This window comes from Ailuropoda melanoleuca, chromosome 4 (assembly GCF_002007445.2).
Source record: "Ailuropoda melanoleuca isolate Jingjing chromosome 4, ASM200744v2, whole genome shotgun sequence".
In the NCBI taxonomy this organism is placed as follows: Eukaryota; Metazoa; Chordata; class Mammalia; order Carnivora; family Ursidae; genus Ailuropoda; species Ailuropoda melanoleuca.
In genome coordinates this window covers 139912758-139933511 of record NC_048221.1, presented here as the reverse complement: position 1 = coordinate 139933511, position 20754 = coordinate 139912758, and the positions used below count along the sequence as shown (strand labels likewise).

General features: G+C 52.4%; 1 protein-coding gene across 1 annotated transcript in view; it reads left to right on the top strand.

Moving 5' to 3' along the window:
- Positions 1-20754, top strand: part of RNF144A (ring finger protein 144A) — a 93143-nt gene that overhangs the window by 47845 nt on the left and 24544 nt on the right. The window contains exons 2-5 of the mRNA XM_034657306.1: positions 171-316; positions 11578-11682; positions 11835-11895; positions 17725-18008. Coding sequence (XP_034513197.1) covers positions 182-316; positions 11578-11682; positions 11835-11895; positions 17725-18008 — 585 coding nt within the window. The 5' untranslated portion in view covers positions 171-181. The remainder of the gene's footprint in view (positions 1-170; positions 317-11577; positions 11683-11834; positions 11896-17724; positions 18009-20754) is intronic.

The following is a 20754-nucleotide window of genomic DNA, read 5'->3' as shown; positions in this document are numbered from 1 at the left end:
ACACACACAAGTCAGGAACCCTTGGTTACAGCTCAGAGGACCCTAATGAATTGTCCAGAACCGTGGACCCCTTCCTGTGGCCCCAGTTGCAGCCGAAAGAGATTCCCGCCTAGGTTCTGCTGGTGAGTTTGCACGAGGGGGTCTGACGGCCTGCGCTTCTCTCATTTCAGACTGCTCTGCCATGACCACAGCGCGGTACCGGCCCACGTGGGACCTGGCCCTCGATCCGCTGGTGTCGTGCAAGCTGTGTCTCGGGGAGTACCCAGTGGAGCAGATGACGACCATAGCCCAGTGCCAGTGCATCTTCTGTACCCTGGTTGGTCTTCCTGGGAGAAAACAGCTGTTTAAACCAGCTTCAGGAGGAGGCTTCCGTGTTCACTTTTAGTGACCTCGGTTCCAACTTTTGCCAGGGACGGAGTCTCTCTTGCGGTTACTGAAATCAGGCACCCAAGTAGATTTCCATCACAGGTGCTCGAGATGCAAAAGTTAGCCGCGAAGCAGAATTTTAGAAGCTGGTAATGCAATTGAGAAAACCTGATCATGACACGTGCTTTCCTTTTGAGAAAGAAAAGCCTTACCACATCTCATTTTAAATTTAATTTAACAATTACATGCTTGATTGAGATTATAACAGAGTGCTAACCTAGTGAGTGTGCAGTGCGTATATTTGGCTTTTCATGTCAGCTTGCACTGCTGTCATGCTACAGGTGATGTTGAAATCACATTTAAATTTCTGTAAGACCTAACCAGCATTATTTGGGGCCAGATGATCTGCTCTTAGTGATTATAGGGACTTCTCTTTTCATCAGGCCTAACTCAGACGCTGCATTTCACCCGTCAGGGAAAATGAGGATATGGGGTTTATTTTCAGTTCATCTTATTGAATTCCACTGGATTTTTCTTCCCATTCAAGGAATAAAAAAGGAAAAGTCCAGAAAAGAAAAAAAGAACTCTTTTCTTCCAACTATAAAAAACCCCAAAAAGTTGCTTCTGAATTTAACTGTGTTATAAATGGACCATCTGGGTGGCCTGCCTATGTATTTTTCAAATGTCTGGGTTAACATCTGTCACTAGACAGCCTTCCCTACCCTTTTGCAGAAGCCGTGTTCTCCCTTCCTGCCCTTGTTTTGTAGACCTTACTTCGTGTCCCCTGATGGCCCTGGGATGTGGGCATGTTCCATATTATCATGTCCATTTCGGGGATAAGGAGATGGAGCGTTGCAGACCTTCACGTCTCCATCTTCTTGACTTCTCACGCTGGCTTTCTGGGGGGGCAGGGTTCTGTATGCCTTGAACACCTGGTCTGCTCAGGACTCAGGATTGCTAATCACTAGAAGTTCCTGGGTTACAAGGCAGTGAGTCTGCCTCAGTGTTGACCTGCAAGAAATGTGTCTCATTAAAGCCTCAGGAAAGTCACTTCAACCTGGAGGGCAGGACATTGCTTTTGACATTTTCCTGAGATGGGAAAGGATGGCAGGGAGAGAGCTGTGGGAGAAGCAGACAGACCTCCAGCCCATTAACACCCTGAATGGGAAGCAGTTGCATTTCTAGAGGAAGAGCTAGGATGGGGGAGCAGTGGGCAGGGATTAAAGAATTTGCTTTATGCAAATCGCCTTCCCCTTGCCTGAGGGAAAGTCTTCTGTGGTTTCTGTGGGTGGAGTCCCTCCCCTCTGCCCTGTGCCCTTGGGGAGCTTACTGGGTCTCAGTCACCTGCTCTTCCCCTCCCCCCACCTTTCACCTGCTCTCCTTGTTTTGGTTTTGTGTTTCTTGAGAATTGAAGTAAAAGCAAGCAAGTAACTCTAATTCACATCAAATGCTTAATTTGAAGGGAGGCGAATAGCACTGTCCCCTCAGAGAGGGGCATCTGCACTTCTAAGAGAGAGCAGGACAATGGAGATTTTTTTTCACAACCAGGTATTAAAAATGAAAATGTTGAAAAAGAAAGTCGTGCTTGTTTCTGCAGCATGAACAGAGGAAGCACCTGGCGTTGACAGACCCGGAGTGGGGGAGGTGCCCGTCCCCATTTCTTCCCTGTGTGTGGGCCTCAAGTCACCCAGCCAAGGCAGCCAAGGCCTAGGGCCAGAGGAGCTGTAACTGCCCCTTTCCTGGGGCACAGACAGGAGAAGGTGGGAGAGAGGAAAGAGAAAATTGTCTAAGATGGAGGGAAGCCCTCTTCGTAAATTAAGTCATCACTGGAGAATTAAGGTTAAGTTCTGAGGGCTCGGGGAAGGAAGGGCCCAAGGGGAAATCAGGATGGTGCAATCAGGCATCTCTGCCTTGAGATGCAGGTTCTGTTTCTGACCTCGGCGGCCTCTTGGGCCTCCTCTGTGTGTTGCGTCCCCCAGTAGTTAATGGTGGAAGCCCATCCTGGAGGAAGCAAAGATGTGGGATTTGTAGTTGAGTGTTCTTTCCATAATGGCAGCCACGGCTCCTGAGGCAGACGGTGCCACACAGACAGTTGGTCTCACTAGAAAATGTACCCACGGTCTGGCCCCCAAGCTTTCTGCGCCCTGTGTGGCTCTGGCCTGGAGGGGAAGTTGACGACGCAAGGCTGCCTCAGAGGGGCCACTGCCTTTCTGGTCTCACGTCCCCCCAGGCCCTGCCAACTCTGTCAGTGTTACGCTTTGGAACCCAGTGGAAACCCTTCCTAGCAAAACCCTCCCAGTCCGGCCTCCTCATCCCATGACACCCCCACTTTTGCTTGACTGTCCGTGATGGCTCTAGCCATTCACGCTATCCCCAATAGGTAGCTCAAATGACCCCTCTATAGTTCAGACCCTCTTGGGTGGAAATGCCACCATTTAATTGGGTCCCTGCCTTTATCCAGGCTCAGAGCTCATTCCCCACCCTCTCTGCACATCTTCAGTTCCTACATCAACTGTTCCAAACTACTGGAAGCTTCCAGCCCCTCTTATATCTGGTTCCTTTTGTCCCACTGTGTTGTCATGATGTCTGCTTACCTGTGGCCCCCACTAAAGGAGCCAGGATTTCGTTTTGTTTCATTGTCCCCTAAAGTTTGGCACATAGTGGTGCTCAAAAAAATGTTTGTCACCGGAATGGTCATTGCTTGAGCTGTAAGTGGCTTTATGTCGTTGGAGCAAGATGTTACTCTTACTTTTCGTACTTTCGCTGCTGCAACTGCTCTTGCTGTAGTTCTGCCCCCCCCCCCCCCCCCCCCCCCCCCCCCGCTTCCCTGAGACGTGTCTCAGCAACGTTAGCGTCTTCAGGTGTTGGGGAAGCTAACTCTGGCTCACCACATGGTAAGCGGGAATCCTGTAGTTTTCAGAGTGTCCTTCAGCTCAGGGTCTCTACTCAAACAAAAATCTACAGGGGAGACTAAACTATGTCAAGTGGTTGAAAGCAGGCCTCTGTGGGTGTGGAGCTTGGGGGCCATGAGCCCGGTGGATTATCTCTGTCCTGCACATTGGCTCCTGGGGGCTCTGAGCGCCCTGGGGCTCTGTGGGGCACAGCTCCCCAGCCTCTTCTCTGTGGGCTGGGATCCAGCCGTGTAGAGGGTCTCGTCCTAGTCTTGGGTCTCTCGATGGGGAAAGGCATACTTGCAGGGTGAGTTGGCTTGAGGTCCGGGGCTGAGAATGGACCAGAGGGCTGGGGCTTCCAGCTGCCAACGTGGCGGCCACATGGACACGTAGCTCAGCGAGGCCTTTCTGTGTCCCTGTGGCAGACCTGCTTCCTGATCCCTCAGATTCTGTTCCCACACTGCTCACAGGCACGCCACAGTGGTTTTTGTCTTTATCTCTGGCTTTTAGTTCCCTCCAAAACTCTGCCTTGTGGGTAGGGAAGGATGGGGAATAACATTTGTTAATTGCTGGTGACATACCACATTTATGTCACTTGTTGTAAAACCCTGTGAAGCGGGCAGAATTCTCCCGTCTCGTGAGGAGACACTGTAGCTCAGAAAGACGAAATGGCCTGCTCGAGAATGCTCTCTGGTTGCCTCCAGTTCAGCGCACTTGTTGCTTGTGCCCAGATCCAATGCTTATCTACTAACGGCCCCTAAGAAAATGCGGACTCCTGGCATCTGCTCTGCTGGGAGACTCCACACAGGCCCGAAGGCTGCTCTGGAGTCATTTGAGGGCCACACTGCAGGTCAGGGGCCGGGGCCTTCCTCCATACACCCCTGGGTCCTGGCACCTGAGGAAGCGTACTCAGGGTCTGCTTTCTCTCTCCCTGTTTTGTGCACTTGCTCTCCATCCCCCAGCCCCCCTCCCTGTTCCCACCCAGGAGACCCGTCCAGGTCTCCTGCAGTTGGGGCCCTAGAACCCTGCCCCGTTGTTGGCAAGGTATCCCAGTGGAGACACTTAGTGGTCCCCTCGTGCCCCCGGCCCCTTCTTATCCACGAGGCGAAGAAAAAACACACACACTTGGTTTCTCCGATCGATGGGATAACCTTCCATTCTGTGGACAGTTGAGACAGCTTAGCGTAATGAGGCGAAGCGAGTGGAGCCTCCCTCTATTGGAATGAACCCTCAGACATCCCGATTCTGAGTAGTTGTGCATGGACTCACTGTCCCTGCTTGGGCCTCAGAGTCACATATTGGCTTCCCCTTCTGTCTCCATACATACACGGATCCCACAGAACTGCACGTAGCAACACACTGGCTCTCCTCTTAGCAGTAGTCCCCCGGGGCTTCTCTGCTCTTCTTAGTTTGGGCTCCTAGACTTTGGGTACGGAGCAAATCACTGTTTGTTGAGTGGATGACACGCTGGCTTCTCAGTGCTTCTGTGTCTAACGGATGCGTGTTCACACCCTCCCACCACGTACCTCTGACCTGCGTTCCACTGGGAGGTCATCGCCACGGAGGTGAGGTTTGCTTAAAGACTCCTTTTTGCTCCTCTGTGACTTTGGTTTTTCAGTCAGCAGTTAGAAAGCCTTGTCCATGCTTGCTGCTCCTTTTGCAGCTTGTTTACAGGTGTGATGGGAGAGGCCTGTGCCCCCTGCAGAGGTGGGTGTGCTCTGGGGGGAGGAGCCTGTGCCCCCTGCAGAGGAGGCTGTGCCCCCCCCAGGGAGGAGCCTGTGCCCCCTGCAGAGGAGACTGTCCCCCCCAGGGAGGAGCCTGTGCCCCCTGCAGAGGAGATTATGCCCCCCCCAGAGGAGCCTGTGCCCCTTGCAGAGGAGACTGTCCCCCCCAGGGAGGAGCCTGTGCCCCCTGCAGAGGAGACTGTCCCCCCCCCAGGGAGGAGCATGTGCCCCCTGCAGAGGAGCCTGTGGCCCCTCCCTCCAGGAGCCTGTGCCCCCTTGCAGAGGAGATTGTGCCCCCCCCAGGGAGGAGCCTGTGCCCCCTGCAGAGGAGCCTGTGGCACCCCCCCCCTCCAGGAGCCTGTGCCCCCTGCAGAGGAGACTGTCCCCCCCCCAGGGAGGAGCATGTGCCCCCTGCAGAGGAGCCTGTGGCCCCTCCCTCCAGGAGCCTGTGCCCCCTGCAGAGGAGATTGTGCCCCCCCCAGGGAGGAGCCTGTGCCCCCTGCAGAGGAGGGAGTGCTGCACTCTCTCTGGGATCACCCCCCTCCCCACTGGTCTGTGCAGCCCCTGCACCAGGAGAAGGGGGTCCAGGATTCCCTGGTCTCTGCAAGAGCAGAACGCACAGCTTCAACTCTAGGCTATTTGGTCTATGGAGAGCAGTGATGCCAAGGCCCCTGAATCCCCAGAAAAGCCCCCAGGTTGTCAGAGAGGGACCAAGTCCTCTTGAGACCATCCTAACCCTTGCCTCCCGGTCACCCCCAGCCTCACCCTGCGCTCCACTCTGGGTCCTGCCTCATCAGCCTGCCAGTCACTGACCTCTCTGAGAACAGTCCTCCTGCACTCCATCAGCAGGGCGGGTGACCCCTCCCCTCGTGCAGGACTCCCCAGGGGACACCTTGTTTTGATGGTCAATTTTTCCAGTCCCTGCTGGTTCCAGGCCAGGCTGTAGGATGTGCCCAGCTCCCCCGACCACAAGCTGCCATGGCTGTCACTTCCCGAAGCCAGGGCCACACACTGCCCTGATGGGGGCTGTTGGCCTGAGCCACCTTACCTGGTCTCCCTGACCCACTCAGGTTTACCCTTACGGCGCTGAGACTGAGTTCTTGTGGTGTGGCCTCTGCTGGGGTAAATCCGCTCCAGCTCCCCGGGGAATGAGGCTCCAGCACCCCCACACAGGAAGCCCCCCTGCTCTGTGCAGACCAAGCCCTCTCCTGCCTCTCTGCTCCTCCCGGGGCCTCGCACCAGCTGTGGTGTTTGTCACACGTGTGGTCCAGCCAGCCGTTCTCCTGGGGTTGCTGTGCTCCTGTGGACCCGACACGGGAATGGGCTCTCTGCTGTGCCCACACTGAACACGCACGCCCCTGTCGCACGTAACCCACGGCTGGCTTGTGTCTCTCTCTGCTTTGATTGTGGTGAAGAGGGCCCCTCAAGTCTTGCCTCCCCTGGCATGGCTCCAGCACGGCCTCTCATGAAGCAGGTGCTCCGTGCCTACCGACTGAATTGACCTAGAAACCCCGAACAGGTGACAAACGCACACCTGCGGGCTGCTGACTTGGTGCTCTTAAAGAGAGTGTTTCACGCCAGATCTGTGGCTCTGCGTCCTTACTGGGCATCTGTGGTCACAAGCCTGCCGAGGGCTCTGCGTTCCCTGGGTCCCTACCTGCATGCAGGCCAGCCGTGCACTAATACTCGGGGTGGCAGTAGCTGTTGGGGCTGCCGTGCTGACGCCCACGGAAAGCACGTGGCGCCTGCCTGAGCAAGTGACCGTAGCCACCTCAGGTCGGTGTTGTGGCTGGAAGGGGCTTGGTAGTGGCAGGCTTACCTGCCACAGCACAGGGAATGGGGGCTCCGGGAGGTGAGGTTCCTTGAGCACAGCTGGGGAGCGGGTAAGCCGGGATTCAAACCCAGGTTTGTGACTCCAGGGCCCTTGCTCTTCAAACAGTGTTCACTGGGGTCCCGCCGCAGTTGCTTGGACCTGCCTGTTCAGAAGTCGTGGGTCCCTGAGCAGCATAAACTACTCTGGCTCCTTGGAGCACAGTTTCTGAGCTGTTTTCTGCTCTCAGAGTCTTCAGCAGCCAGCAGGCCTTCAGGTGGGAGAACAGACACCACTGAGACTTGCTGTAGCCCAGGCAAGGCCGCTGCCTCTGTGGCCCACTTCTCCTTGGCAGGAAACCGAAGCAGGGGTTTCGTAGCAAGTCTGCAATGCTGTCTCCTCTTTGGAACTGGGTTTCAGACAGTTGGAAGACAAAACGGAAAATGAAATGCCTGGAATGTTCTGTGGCTCTCAACACTTCCCCTCCCTGCTTCTGCCCTTTGTGCAGCGGATGCCTCCTTTCCCGGGATGTCCTTGTCCCTCTGGTCAGCGTGTTGCCTCTGGGAAGCCTTCCTGACCCCACGTCGGGGGGGGGGACCCCACTCCCCACTAGGGCATCAGGAACAGGGCGCCATCAGGACCTGCAGGAGCATCTTTTCCCCGCAGTGGCCATGGGGGGCCTGGTGTCTCAGACCATCGTTGCATCCAAGCATCATGGGCCTGTACAGGTGCGTTCCAGGGTGACTCGGACTTTGCCAGTTTAATGTACATACAACAGGGGCGCCTGGGTGGCTCGTTCAGTTAAGGGTCTGACTCGATTTCAGCTCAGGTCTTGATCTCGGGACGTGAGATCAAGCCCCTCATTGGGCCTCATGCTGGGCGTGGAACCTACTTAAAAAAACAATACATACAATTCTGTGTTCCAGTAAATAAATGTAGGCGGTAACTGAAAATATGTAATCAGTGATCGCATGTGAAAGAGTTCTTAATTGAGGAAGAAGGCAGAAATTACAAACAAAACACAAAAGCGCCCGTCTTTGGAGTCAGGCACCTGTGAGCCCCAGCGCCTCTCCTTACAGAGTACGTCTTTGGGCCCGATCTTAACTTCCCCGAGTCTTTGTTTCTCATCTGTAAACAGCCATAACACCTGGCGATTCTGGTGGCAGTGGGCTAACCCCGCTCAGGTGAAGACAGCTGACCCCTGAGCACCAATCCATATGATAAGAAATCCAGCGATACCTGCTTTTGTACTATGTTTTTATTTTTACAGAAGTTTCTCTGCCCATTCTTTTGTGCTCCTTTTAAGACCTCTTTTTGCTGTTCGAATGAAAAACATGGCTTGTGAGTCATGACCCACTTCATATCTGGAAGGAGACTGGGCTGGTTTTCCACGGATGGTTGGCCAGACACTTGGATCCTCATTTCTTTTTATACAGTAAACAAATCGATACTCACAGAACATAGTCATTTTGCGTATTGTGCGGAGGCCTCTGAGTGATCGAGCCAGACGTGACACACTAGTTGTCTTGCTGTATGCCAGTTCTTGAGCAAGGGTGCTCGGAGTCGCGGAGATCCCCTCCCGTGGGTTTCCCACGGGCGTTAAGTGTTGTATTTTCTTCTTGGGGAGCGTAGATCTCGGGGTGCACTGCCCCGCCCACATGGTGCTGTGAGTGTTCAGGGCATTCCCATGTTCTCCAGAGATCCCAGATAGACAAACTGATGATGAAAAGTAAAATCATCATCTTGTGGCTAAGGTTTTTTTTTTGTTTTGTTTTGTTTTGTTTTTTAAATNCATGCTTCATTCCCCCTTCTGATTACTCCCCCTTTCTTTATCCCTTTCTTCCCATACTGATCATCCTAGTTCTTATGTTCCATAGATGAGAGAAATCATATGATAATTGTCTTTCTCTGCTTGACTTATTTCACTTAGCATTATCTCCTCCAGTGCCGTCCATGTTGCAGCAAATGTTGAGAATTCGTTCTTTCTGATAGCTGAGTAATATTCCATTGTATATATGGACCACAGCTTCTTAATCCAGTCATCTGTTGAAGGGCATCTCGGCTCCTTCCACGATTTAGCTATTGTGGACAATGCTGCTATGAACATTGGGGTGCATATGGCCCTTCTCATCACTACGTCTGTATCTTTGGGGTAAACACCCAGTAGTGCGATGGCTGGGTCATAGGGTAGCTCAATTTTTAACTTTTTAAGGGACCTCCACCCTGTTTTCCAGAGTGGCTGTACCAACTTGCATTCCCACCAACAATGTAGGAGGGATCCCCTTTCTCCACATCCTCTCCAACAATTATTGTTTCTTGCCTTGTCTATTTTTGCCATTCTCACTGGCATAAGGTGGCATCTCAGTGTGGTTTTGATTTGAATTTCCCTGATGGCTAACAATCTTGAACATTTTTTCATGTGTCTGTTATCGTGGCTAAGGTTTTGATCTATTTTTATGCCTCTGACTCTAGGAAACATCACACAGACAAAGCAGGGGTACCAACCGTTGCAGCTGGCAGAGCTGGTGCCGTGTCCGGAAACTGTGCTAGGAGGTGCTTTTACGTGCTTTCTTACAATCACAGAAGCCCAGCAAGGTGGCCATCCCGTTCTGTGGTCAAGGGAGCCGTGGCCTCAGCCTTCAGCGGTTCCATGAGTCTGTCTAGCTCCAAAGCCTGCAGTCCCTCCCTCCTCACATGTCACCCAGCCATACACAGCACATTCCAGGTTCCTCCCGACTGTAACCACATCATTGTTGCAGGAATCATAGGCCACCAAACCACAGTGTGGCTGTCTCCTCCAGACGGCTGCTGTGGCTCTCAGAGCCGGCGGCAGGCCTGCTGGCGGCTCCGTGGGACTGCCCCCTCCTCTGTCTGCTGCCCTGCTTCCTTCTGGTGTGGGTTTTGATGAGTGTACCTTTGAGACCTCAAACAGCCCTCCCACAAGGGGCTCATCCATACTCGGTTCTCTGGGAGCTCTCCATAACCATTGTGCTGGCGAGATGTCAACGGTCTGTGTACTGTGGAAATTCAGGGTGTCTGCACTCACAGGGAGCCCCGGGCAGGACCAAGGAATGCAGGCCGAACTCGGGGCCTGTGCTCTGGGCATCCACACTGCCCTTGACGCATGAAGCCTCGCATTCTGTTTAGCGCTCTTGAGAAAGGCTGTGGGAAATGACTCTTTCTGAGGATTACCTTGATTTGTATTTTTAAAAGAAACAGCTACCTCGTGTCTCTAGTGGATGAAATATTCTGATGTGCTAGAAGGGTGAGAATTACCTATTTAGATCAAATTATTATTTATATCGTCAAGCGTACACTGTTTTCCGTGTCGTCTTCTAGATTCTCTTGTATGAAATTCTTACAGCTCCACAGTGGGGTGGGTTAAAGCACCCCAAGTGCAGGTGGGGAAAGTGAGGCCGGTAGGAGGAGGGTAGCAGACGTTCCAGACGTAGGCATGGAGCTAGTAGGAAGTGCAGCTGATTCCGGTTCTCGCACAGCTGTTAGTCAGGACTGTGCATCCTTCTAGGGAAATGGAGTGCACATTGAGGGGAGGTAGAGACTTAGGAAACATAGCTAATGGGCTTTTCTTGATGAATCACTATTTTTAAAAAATATTTTATTTATTTATTTGAGAGAGAGAAAGAGAGGATGCGTGCGGGTAGGGCAGATGGAGAGGGAGACAAGTAGACTCCCCACTGAGCAGGGAGCCCAACGCAGGGCTTGATCCCAGGACCCCGAGATCATGACCTGAGCTGAAGGCAGATGCTTAACCAACTGAGACACCCAGGCGCCCCTAATCACTATTCCTCTTAATAGTGTTATAACAGGGGTGTTGGCATCAGGACCCCCAGATGACTGGGGCTGTGATTGCAAGTTGATCTGGCGGTGCTGTTGAGATGGTTTTTGCTGGTTTCTCCACTTAGCGGCCCCAGTTTCTGTGCTCTTTGAGTTCTCCTGTGAGTGTTTCAAAGTCTATCTCTTGTTACTTTTGGTAGTGAGCCTACCAGGAGAGGCTGTATCTTTTCTTCTAATTGTGGTTTACAGTGCGCTCTTCAGGGGAGCGTGGCCTTCCCAGGCTCATGGACCGAGGCACGAGTAAGTCGGTAATGTGTCCGGCCTCATCCTCCTTGATAGACTCTTCAGTGTCTCCCACGTTTTCTGTCTCACTGACCTGAGACTTTCAGCAGTAGGTGAGGTTGTAGTAAGTAACTGGTGGGGACGTGGGTGTCTGGGGTGAGGGCTGGCATCTCTGTGCCGGTTATCGGGGAACGTGGGGGCATTTCCAAGGTAGCCAGGCTGGGCTTGACTTGGGGCTCTGCCCTTGCTGTCTGGGTCTGCTGGCAAGCCCCTTCTTTGGTGACTCAGCATTCACACCTGAAAGGTGAATCTGTCCTACCTTTCTCATAAGAATGATCGAAGGCGTCCATGAAACAATGGAATATAAAGGATTGAGTACAGTGCCTGACGTCTGATAAGCATTTGACAGATACTCCTTCCCGACCTTCCTCTCCGTCTTTCCTCCTACTGTTAGACTCATCAGTGTGGTGTTTGCAGGGATCCCACCTGCAGCCTTTGTCCTGTGGCCAGCCGGGAAGGGGGGGCACCCCGTAAATATTCGGGGAGTGAACAGAACCTGTACTTTGGTGTTGCCGTGGGCTATGCAGGGAAACTAGGAAGCTGTGATGGGACGGTGTGCTGGATTATGCATTGCTGCATCTCCGCCCTTAAGCAAGTAAAGATGTTAACAGATACTTCTCTGTTCTTTGTTTTGTTTTTTTTTTTTCAGTGCCTGAAACAGTATGTCGAGCTCTTGATCAAAGAAGGACTGGAAACTGCGATTAGCTGCCCTGACGCTGCCTGCCCTAAACAGGGCCATCTGCAGGAGGACGAGGCATGAGCACCTGAACAAATCTGGTTTTTAACGTGTGCAAGGGCGCCTGCGTAGCTTCGCCGGGGGTCGTGGGCTCTGCTGAGGCCGACCTGGGCCGTGTTCTAGCCCACAGCTTGTTATACTCCTTGTTTGTATTTTTTTTTTCTTCTTAGATTGAGTGCATGGTTGCCGCCGAAATTATGCAAAGATACAAAAAGCTACAATTTGAAAGAGGTAGGTGCCCCGGCGTGTTAGCGCGTTACGCTTCCCGCGGTAGAGCATGGATACCTCGGGGGTGGGGGATGGCGCTTTCAGCGGATAGGATTGTACATTGTTTGGCTACCGTGGAAGCGGAAGCGTCGATGTAAATTAGATTTCGGAAATGTCCTTGGCATTGGAATTCTCTGCAGAGCTCCCAGTTGGAAGGCCTTTGTGGGGGTTCCATTTGGTAACAAGAACGAATCCTGAAACACAACTGCTTTACAGGGATTTGGGCATAGGGGGTGGTTTAAAGAGCTGACCCTCATGGGGCATGATTATTTTTCAGCCAGGTTAGGGCTAATAGTTTGGGGACTAAATTCTTAGTGCAGAATTTAAAAGATCCAAAGGCGTAGACGTCAGTTGGGGGGCCACACGTAGGTGAAAGTGTGATGATCGGCGTCCTGACAGATAAGTGTAGCCTGTCCCTTTGCACCTGGGGTGGCTCTGGACATGTGGGCGCCTGGTCCCAAGTCCCTTGTCTCAGGAAGTATCCTGACGGCCCTGCAAGCTTGTCCCCTTCTGTTAACATGGCCCCCACAGAGGCTGACTGACTCGCCCAGATTCCCAGCTCTAGTGCCTGGTGGGGCACAGTGGGACTAGATCTGCCCCCCATCCTGAGTGTCCTGCACGCCCTCTTGGCAGAGCCAGGCCCGTCGCAGACCTTAGGGTCCCCAGGAGCGCGGTGTGGCACGTGCGGAGCGACGACTGGCCTTGCCAAGCATTGAAACATGTTGGATGCCCAGGACCGGTCTTTGGCTTGGCTCTCTGAAGTGTGCCAGGGTCATAAAATGATGTTTTAAAGAGTCTCTGGCTTCCATTTGGCTTCATTCTCATATGTATATCCTGGACCTTGGGCTTCACCTGAACAGAAGCAGAAGGACAGACAAGTTTCGATGATGTTCCTTATGCACAACTTCACTGTGAAGACACCGCAGCCAAACTCTGACCTTTTCGGCTCAGACTGTCACCATTCAGGTGTGCTCTCCCCTCTTCCTGCTCTGCTACAGAGCCTTGTCTGCGTCAGACACTCGTACTGAGATACGACCCTGGGCTGCCTGTGGACAGAACACCCAAGACGTGAATGGGATGCAGAACACAGCAGAGGAAAGGATTGAGAGATTCCTAGCTTAGCTGAATGTGGAAAGGCCACCTTCCTTCCTCCCTCCCTCCCTCCCTCCCTTCCTTCCTCCCTTCCTTCCTCCCTTCCTTCCTCCCTTCCTTCCTTCCTTCCTCCCTTCCTTCCTCCCTTCCTTCCTTCCTTCCTTCCTTCCTTCCTTCCTTCCTTCCTTCCTTCCTTCCTTCCAAGAAGTGCTAAAGATAGTTGCATTTCCTCTTGGGGCTTACTTCTGGGGGGGAAAAAAGCAGTGTGTGGCCAACTTAAATTGAAAAAATCAAACAGGATCCTGACGGCGTTGAAATTGTTCTCAAGAGCTTGTTTATTTAATGGCGTACATCATTTGGTTTGGGGCGGCTTGTAGTTTAAATGTGATACCATGTGATATAGACGTCAGCATGTGGAGCTATAAAATTGATGAATTCGGGTTTCTGAGACTTTCAGGCTCTTCTGAAAATATTTTGCAGAGAGAATCTTGACAGAAACTGGTAGTTATTTGGGTTATAAGAAAATTAACTTTCTCTGACCTTGAATTTCATTTAAAAATGCAGCTGGATAAATTTTCCTACCTAATAATTTCAACTTTGTACTTTCAAATACTTTGTCATTTCAAGTGCTTTGGCTCAGTCAAAGATTTTTTTTTTTTAACTTTGCATAAAAATGAAGCCAACTTGACTTAGGTTAACAAACTCTCTCAATCCTGTTACTTGAGAACATTTTGCCAGCATTCTGTGAAAAGCAACAAAAACACAAAATGAACTCAGACTTAATGTGACCAAAGACCTGTCTGAGTGAAATGTTAATATGTTGGAGCTGAAGTAAAGCAAGTGATTCTAGCTCGTACATCGAACAAGTTTTGCAGTATGATCAGAAGATGAGTTTCAGCCTTTTCTGTGATTCTGAAATGCAGTCAGGGAGGACCACCCGGAAGAGAACCCAGCTCGCAGGTCCTCCGACAGCACTTGGTTCCTAATTAGTTTATTGCAAACATTGTCTCCATTGGGTCTTAGAATGTCTCCTCTGATATAACAGCCTTGATCTCTCTTTTACGTAATTGGAAGGACGGTTGACACACAATGTTGTATTAGTTTCCGATAGAGCAGGCTTGATTTTCACCCATCTCCTCCACTCCTCCAGTTGGGATCTTTGGCAAGGAGGCTGTGGCTTGTTTTGCCTTCTGAGTGCCCACTTGCCCATGGGGAAGACTCCAGAGGCCGATGGGGGCAGGCTGTGCAGGGAGCTCACTCCCTCGCATGCCCTACCTTGCTATACCCCTACTCCTGGCTGAGCAGCGACCGTGCCAGGCTGCAGCTGTTTCTTGGCCCATCCCTTGCTCCTGAAGCTCCTGCCATCCAGAGGCGGGCCCTGCCACCTCCAGCATTCTTTATCCTTGGGATGGCAGGTCCGGTGAATGCTGAAGTCAGGTCTTGTCCTGCGTGGTGTTGACACTTTCTGTGAGAGTAAAGCCCAGAGTGATGAACTCACTTGCCGAGCTGATCCATCAGTAAGCAGGCCTGACTGGAGCCAAGTTCTCCCTGCAAGGACTCCCCACTGGGGTGCAGCCAGAGCGCAAGCCTGGCCAGCCGCGTAGTGAGAGCCGGAACCCCACCTCTCCTAGCACGCTTCTCCAAGAAAACCACACTTAAAAAGAAAAGCACCTTTTTAAAAAAATCTTGGGCTTTTTTATAAGCAGAGCTATTAGGGACCTGCCTCCTTACTCTATTATAAACGTGTCTTTGGGAGATGGGAGCTGAGATTCGTTTCTTCTGGTGTGCCAGAAAATAGGCTGCTGGCCTTGTTTGAAAACCTCTGCTCTATGCAGGTATGTCTGTAGAAGATATTCGATATAATGTATAGAAGATACAATGTGCCTAATGTGTATTATTAGGTATGTATGTGATTGATCGCCCTAGATGTCTGTACCCACATACTTCCTGAAAAGCAGAGCTCTCTGGTGTTTCCTAGTGTGGATTTCCTTACTGATTAGTTCCTGTCTGGCGGAATTTGGCATGGGGGTCCTGAGGGGGATGTTAGTAGAAGTCCAAGGGAAGAGCCCCGGGGCTGTATTGGCAGGGTTTGAGGTGTCCTGGCAGCGTGGGAAGGGCATTCGCCTTCGGCAGGTTGGGACAGATTCTTTGCCCTTTACCTCTCTGATAGGGAATCTCTCCTCTGGGGACAGGCAGTTCCTGTCATAGCTCCGAGGACAAAAGTCACAGAATTGAAGTCATTACCATGGAAACCTTAACTAGGTCTCCTTGCCCTGTGCTCCATAGTATAATTGGGCCTAGTAGCAGCATTTGCTGTGTGAGGAGAGTGAATGGGAGGTGGGACATGGCCACGGGGGGCTCACAGTCCAGGCAGGGGCCCAGGGCAGGGGAACCCGTGTTCACTGACGCTCTCAGACCAGCCCTAACCAGTGTCACGATGGGAAGAGAACAGAGCAGGCTGGGAAGCTCTCTCCACGTGTCGTGTGGTGGTTAGTGTGCCAAGTGCCCACACCTTGCACTGCCCTTCCGCAGATGCTGTGCTCATAGGGGACCCCAAAATCTAGTTGGGGCAGAGCTGGGCTTCCCCAAACTACTCACTAGCCCCGAAGACAGGGAGCCGTGTGGGGACCGTCATGAGGAGGTGAATCAGACCAGGGAGGGGAGGGCCATGGGGTCACCTGCCTCGCTTTCATTCCCTGGGCTGTGGACCTCCATGGGAAGCTTCTCTCCCTCCTCCTTTCTCCTGTCCCCTCAGCTCAGGTGAGCTCCCCACACGTGTGCATCGGGGGCAGCCGCTGCGTTGGCCCAGAGAGCCCCCCACCCAGATCTGATGGCTACAAACATTCCTAGAAAAGCAGACCCTGAAACTCAACTAATGACAAGAGCTAATTCTCCTCCTTCACTCACAATGAGGAACATCACGAAGATTTTACATTACTGTAACGGAGATCAGCTGAAAAGTAGCATATTTTCCTGGATTCCAGAGTGCCTTTGTGTTAGCGTGTTCTTCTAAATCTTCCCAAGACCTACCAATTTGATAGTTTCCTGCCACTGATTAATTCTCCTTTCCAAACAACAGGTCAGGGGAGGAGTTAGACTGGAGCGGGAGTGGGCCAGCCACGGCCAGTGGCCCAGAGTGGCCTGGCCCATGGCCTGGTGTTGTAAATAAAGTTTTATTGGCACACTCATTTGCAGGTCAACATGGCTGCTTTTGGTTACAATAGCAGAGCCGAGGCGTTGGAGACAGACCACACGACTCTCAAAGACTAAAATATTCTGCCTGTCTGCTCCTTAGCAGAAAATGTTGGCTTGTTCCTGGAATAGAAGACCGTTTTCAGGGTCGTACCTGACACAGCTTATTCCTAGAGGGCTGAATCTGGCTTCCCGTTTAATTGGGGAACATGGCACACCTACGCGTGTCCTGTGGCAGCCCGTGTAGGTGAAGTCTGGGCGCACGTCCAGCCCACGTCCAGCTCCCGGGCGGTGGTAGAGCCCAGTGCGTGCAAATCCTGTTTTCAATGCAGGTGAACTTAACCCACCCCTGGCTGTCGGTCGGTCACACGGCCAGGAAGCTCACAAGTCCCTTTCATGGCCTTCCAAGTTTCCTGGCAGAGTCCAGTGGTCTCCGGTTACTTCCCCAGAGCCACGGCTGAAAAGCTTACAAACCAGTGGCCTACTTGAAGGCCTTTGAAAATAGCCCCAATCCGTTGGCCTGTGAGAGCTTTTTGGCAGAGCCTCAGGATTCTGTGTGGTTTCCTGTCGGGTTCTCGCTGCCACGGCCCCTCGGTGAAGAGTCGATGTCACCCCGGACAGGCGGTGAATGAAACGATTAACCAGGTTCGCGAGGAAGGGTACCTTGGGACTTATTAAGACTGGAGATGTGAGGGTATCCTGTTTTTCAAAATAAACTCCGTCACTAACTTCCTGTAATGGGCTTCCTTAGGCAAATGAGCCATTTGATGAGAAGAATGTGGCCGTGTTCCTTCCCTCCTTTCTTCCTTTTTTTTTTTTTTTAAGATTTTATTTATTTATTTGAGAGAGAGCACACAAGCCGGTGGGCGAGAGGCAGAAGCAGACTCCCCACTGAGCAGGGAGCCCACGTAGGGCTCCATCCCGGGACCCCGGGATCATGACCCGAGCCAAAGGCAGACGCTTCACTGACTGAGCCAGCCAGGCGCCCCTCTTCCCTCCTTTCTTTCCACCCTCCTCACCAAACATCTGAGGACGCGCTGTGTGCCGTGCACTGGGCCAGGCTCTGAGGCAGCAAGAGTGAAAGACGCAGGCCTGACTCCAGGCAGCCACGTCCTGGGGAGGCAGACAAGGGAGCAGAACCTGGACCTTGGCCTGTGGGGAGGCAGACAAGGGAGCACGCCTGGACCTTGGCCTGTGGGCACTCAGAGAGAACCCAGACCGGCCGTCGGAGGGGGGGTGCTGCCCAGGAGCCACCGGCATTCTGGGTGCTGGCAGCATCATCTCTAAAGGACTCTGGGTGTGTTTGGGGGTGTCAGAAGTGGAGAGCGTCTGGAGAGGAGGAGAAAGAGCCAGACAGGCACCAGGTCATGAAGGACGTAGAAAGACTGCATGGTCTGGACATTCCCTCCCTGTTAAAAATACGCACTGCTGTGATCCCTCAGTCTGAACACCCCATGAGATTCTTTGTGTGCAGACGCTGACTTGCCCGTTTCTGTCTCCCTGTGCTAGAGGTGCTCCTGGACCCCTGTCGGACTTGGTGCCCGGCGTCCACGTGCCAGGCCGTGTGCCAGCTCCAGGAGATGGGGCTGCAGACCCCGCAGCTGGTGCGGTGCAAGGCCTGTGACATGGAATTCTGCTCCGCCTGCAAAGCCAGCTGGCACCCTGGCCAGGGCTGCCCAGAGACCATGCCGATCACCTTCCTTCCCGGAGAGACCAGGTACCGTCCGCAGAGCTACCGCGGAAGGTGTGGGCAGAGGGCTGGGGAGAAGGAAGAGAAGGAAGTCGTTCTTCCTTGAATGTGTCTCCGGAAGACATGACTGCGTCTGCATCAGTCTCTTCCTCTTGAGCCTCATTTAAACCTGGGCGGATGGGTGGGTGGGTTGATTATTTTTGAGACCCGATTATGTGTCAGGTACTGTGCAAAGCAGTGGCGCTATAATGACGCACGGGAAGCAGACTGCGCTGTCTGTCCGGAAAGACAAATGTATAGATGGTTAACTACCGTCAGGAGTTTGAAGTCTTGTGCACCTCAAGTTGTGTGGAAGGTGATCTGGGACCGGGGATGGGAACAAGAGTAGGTGGGCAGTGGTTACAAATACAGAGGGATCGCCAAAAATAGGTTTCCAGGGGCCTGAGAGCAAGGGGCTGCACTTCCCAGAGGAGCGGGCCGGCAGGATGATGGGGGGACGCGTGGCTGCAGCTCTGCCCTCTTGTCCCCTGGTCAGACCCTCAGGCCGATGCCCAGGTGGGCCCTGCAGCATCCGTGTGTGTACCTTGCAGTTAAGTAGGATGGATCATAAGAAATTGGTAATATTCAGCTGTTTATGTCCTATAAAGTCTGTAATACAGATGGTTCCCTAAGGTGGTGTTGGCCCTGTGCCTGTTGAGACCAAGTTCTTGAAAGGGGGACTCCCACCGGCCACCAAAGGTGTGGTCACCAGCTGCTCCCTGTTTTCCTCTCCCCATTCTGCTGCCCCGCCCCCACTCCTCACAGTTCCACTGGCATGGAGAACCTCTTGGCCCATCCTTCCTGTCCTGAGTCTGCACATTCATACCTGGATCTCACCACCCCCTCCTTTCCTGGAGACTCCTTGCCACCCTCGGAGACAGGCCTCCCGTCCCGCCTTCGTCAGGCTACCCTGATCGCAGGGCAGGGCTGCTGACCCAACCCTCTGTGCCCCCACTGGAGATTGTGTGTGTTGGTCACAATACCAGCCATATTGTGCTGGAGCTCATGTGTGTGTGTGGCCGATTCCTCCACTGGGCTGAGCTCCACACATCACGGGCTGTGGTTGCTCGAACTTTGTCACCCCATATCTTGGCATCCAGCCAGCACTCAGATGCTGGAATGAATCGCTTACCTCCTATATCCATGTAGTAGGTTTGTTTTATGTTCCTTCTTCCCTTAAGCCATGTTCCCATCCACCACCTGACCAGCTTCGATTACTACGATGTGTCTGCCCCGTGTAGATTGCAAGGAAGTGGTCAACGACGCCTTATCTACGTTCATAAATTTGAGTTCATAGTAAGGGTTGTTATTAATAATAATTTGAAATATAACTCAGATGCCAGGAGATGTTTGAAAACCATCGTCCATACTATGTAAATTTCTAGGCGTGCCACACCACACCAGAACTTACATATTTGAACTGTTTCCATTTTAAAGTCTTCCTGAGAGATGGTCTTCATTCTCCACTGATACTCTGACCCCGTTTATGGGATTTCCTTCAAAATGAGCTTATGAATCACATGAGGAAATTAGTTTCATGACTTTAGGGTCACAACTGGCTTTCAAACCAAAACAATGTTAGCTCACCTGATAGCCAACCTCCGTCACTGGGTTTGGTGCCTCGTGACTTTTGCGCTCTTTGCAGCGATGGGTGGGAGGGCATAGCTCGCATTTGCACAGAGCTGACTCTGCTCCTTGGGCCCGCTGGAGGCCCTTGCGTGGGACCGCCCGGGCTCATTCGGACTCACGTTCTGTGCAGTCAGGTTGCTGTGTGTTTTGCCTTCACGTTAGACGAGAATTAGAGCAGGAGAGAGCGTTACCTTCCAGGGAGACTATAATAACTGCCACTTGCTGAGTGCTCACTGCCCCGGCCAGGTCCTGGGTGTGTGTATTACGTGCACGGAAACACTCTCGCACCCTGACGTGGATGCCGTTAGCCTCACTTGGAGCAGTGGATGGGCTCACTAACGCTGCTGACACCCGAGCCGCAGGGCCGGGGTTTGTCTGTCTCTCGACCCCGTGCTCCTCACGGCGAGGACACCTGCCTCCTGCCGGCTTCTGCTCACTGGTCACCACCTGCTAGTGAACAGCGCAGAGCCACATTCAGCTGGAGCCTCTCCTAATTATCAGATAGCTCATACTAAAGGCAAACGATTTTTAATCGTTATGTTTACTTTGATACTTGGGGAAGATCCATCCGCCGGAATGCACTCCAAATGCCAGAATTTGCTCACTTTCAGTGAACGTATGCTCCTGAATGCATTAGGTTCTAGAAGGGCTGCTCACTCCGATGGGAGATCCATTTTTCTGGTGATGTCGGACTGATGCAGGGAGTTCAAATAATGCAACAAATGCATTCCCATAATCAGAGGTAACTTCTTGTAGCAGTTTACCATTTATTCTTGCAAATGTTCCCATGCATATTTTTTTTAGCTTTCTTTTTGAATTTAAGGGCATGGGATGGACATTCTTCCGGAGTCACACCAAAATATGTCATTTCTTTACGAGCAGCACGGAATGACTGCTGTCATTTATGGGCCAGCCTCACCCGTGCTCGAGGCCGCAGTGTGCTGTTGCCACATGTGAATATCCTGCGCACTCACACTGAGGTACAGGGTGACTGTCACACAGCCAGTCTGCAGAGCACAGCACGGGACCCCAGGCTTGCAGCCCCTGTCACACTACCCACTGCAAGCCTCAGTGGACTTCTCAGGAAAGTGATTCTGTAAAGACAGGCCGGTAGATCTGGCTAATCGATGAGCATGTATTGGTAACATTTATTTTTTTTCTGATAACAGCAAAGTACATAA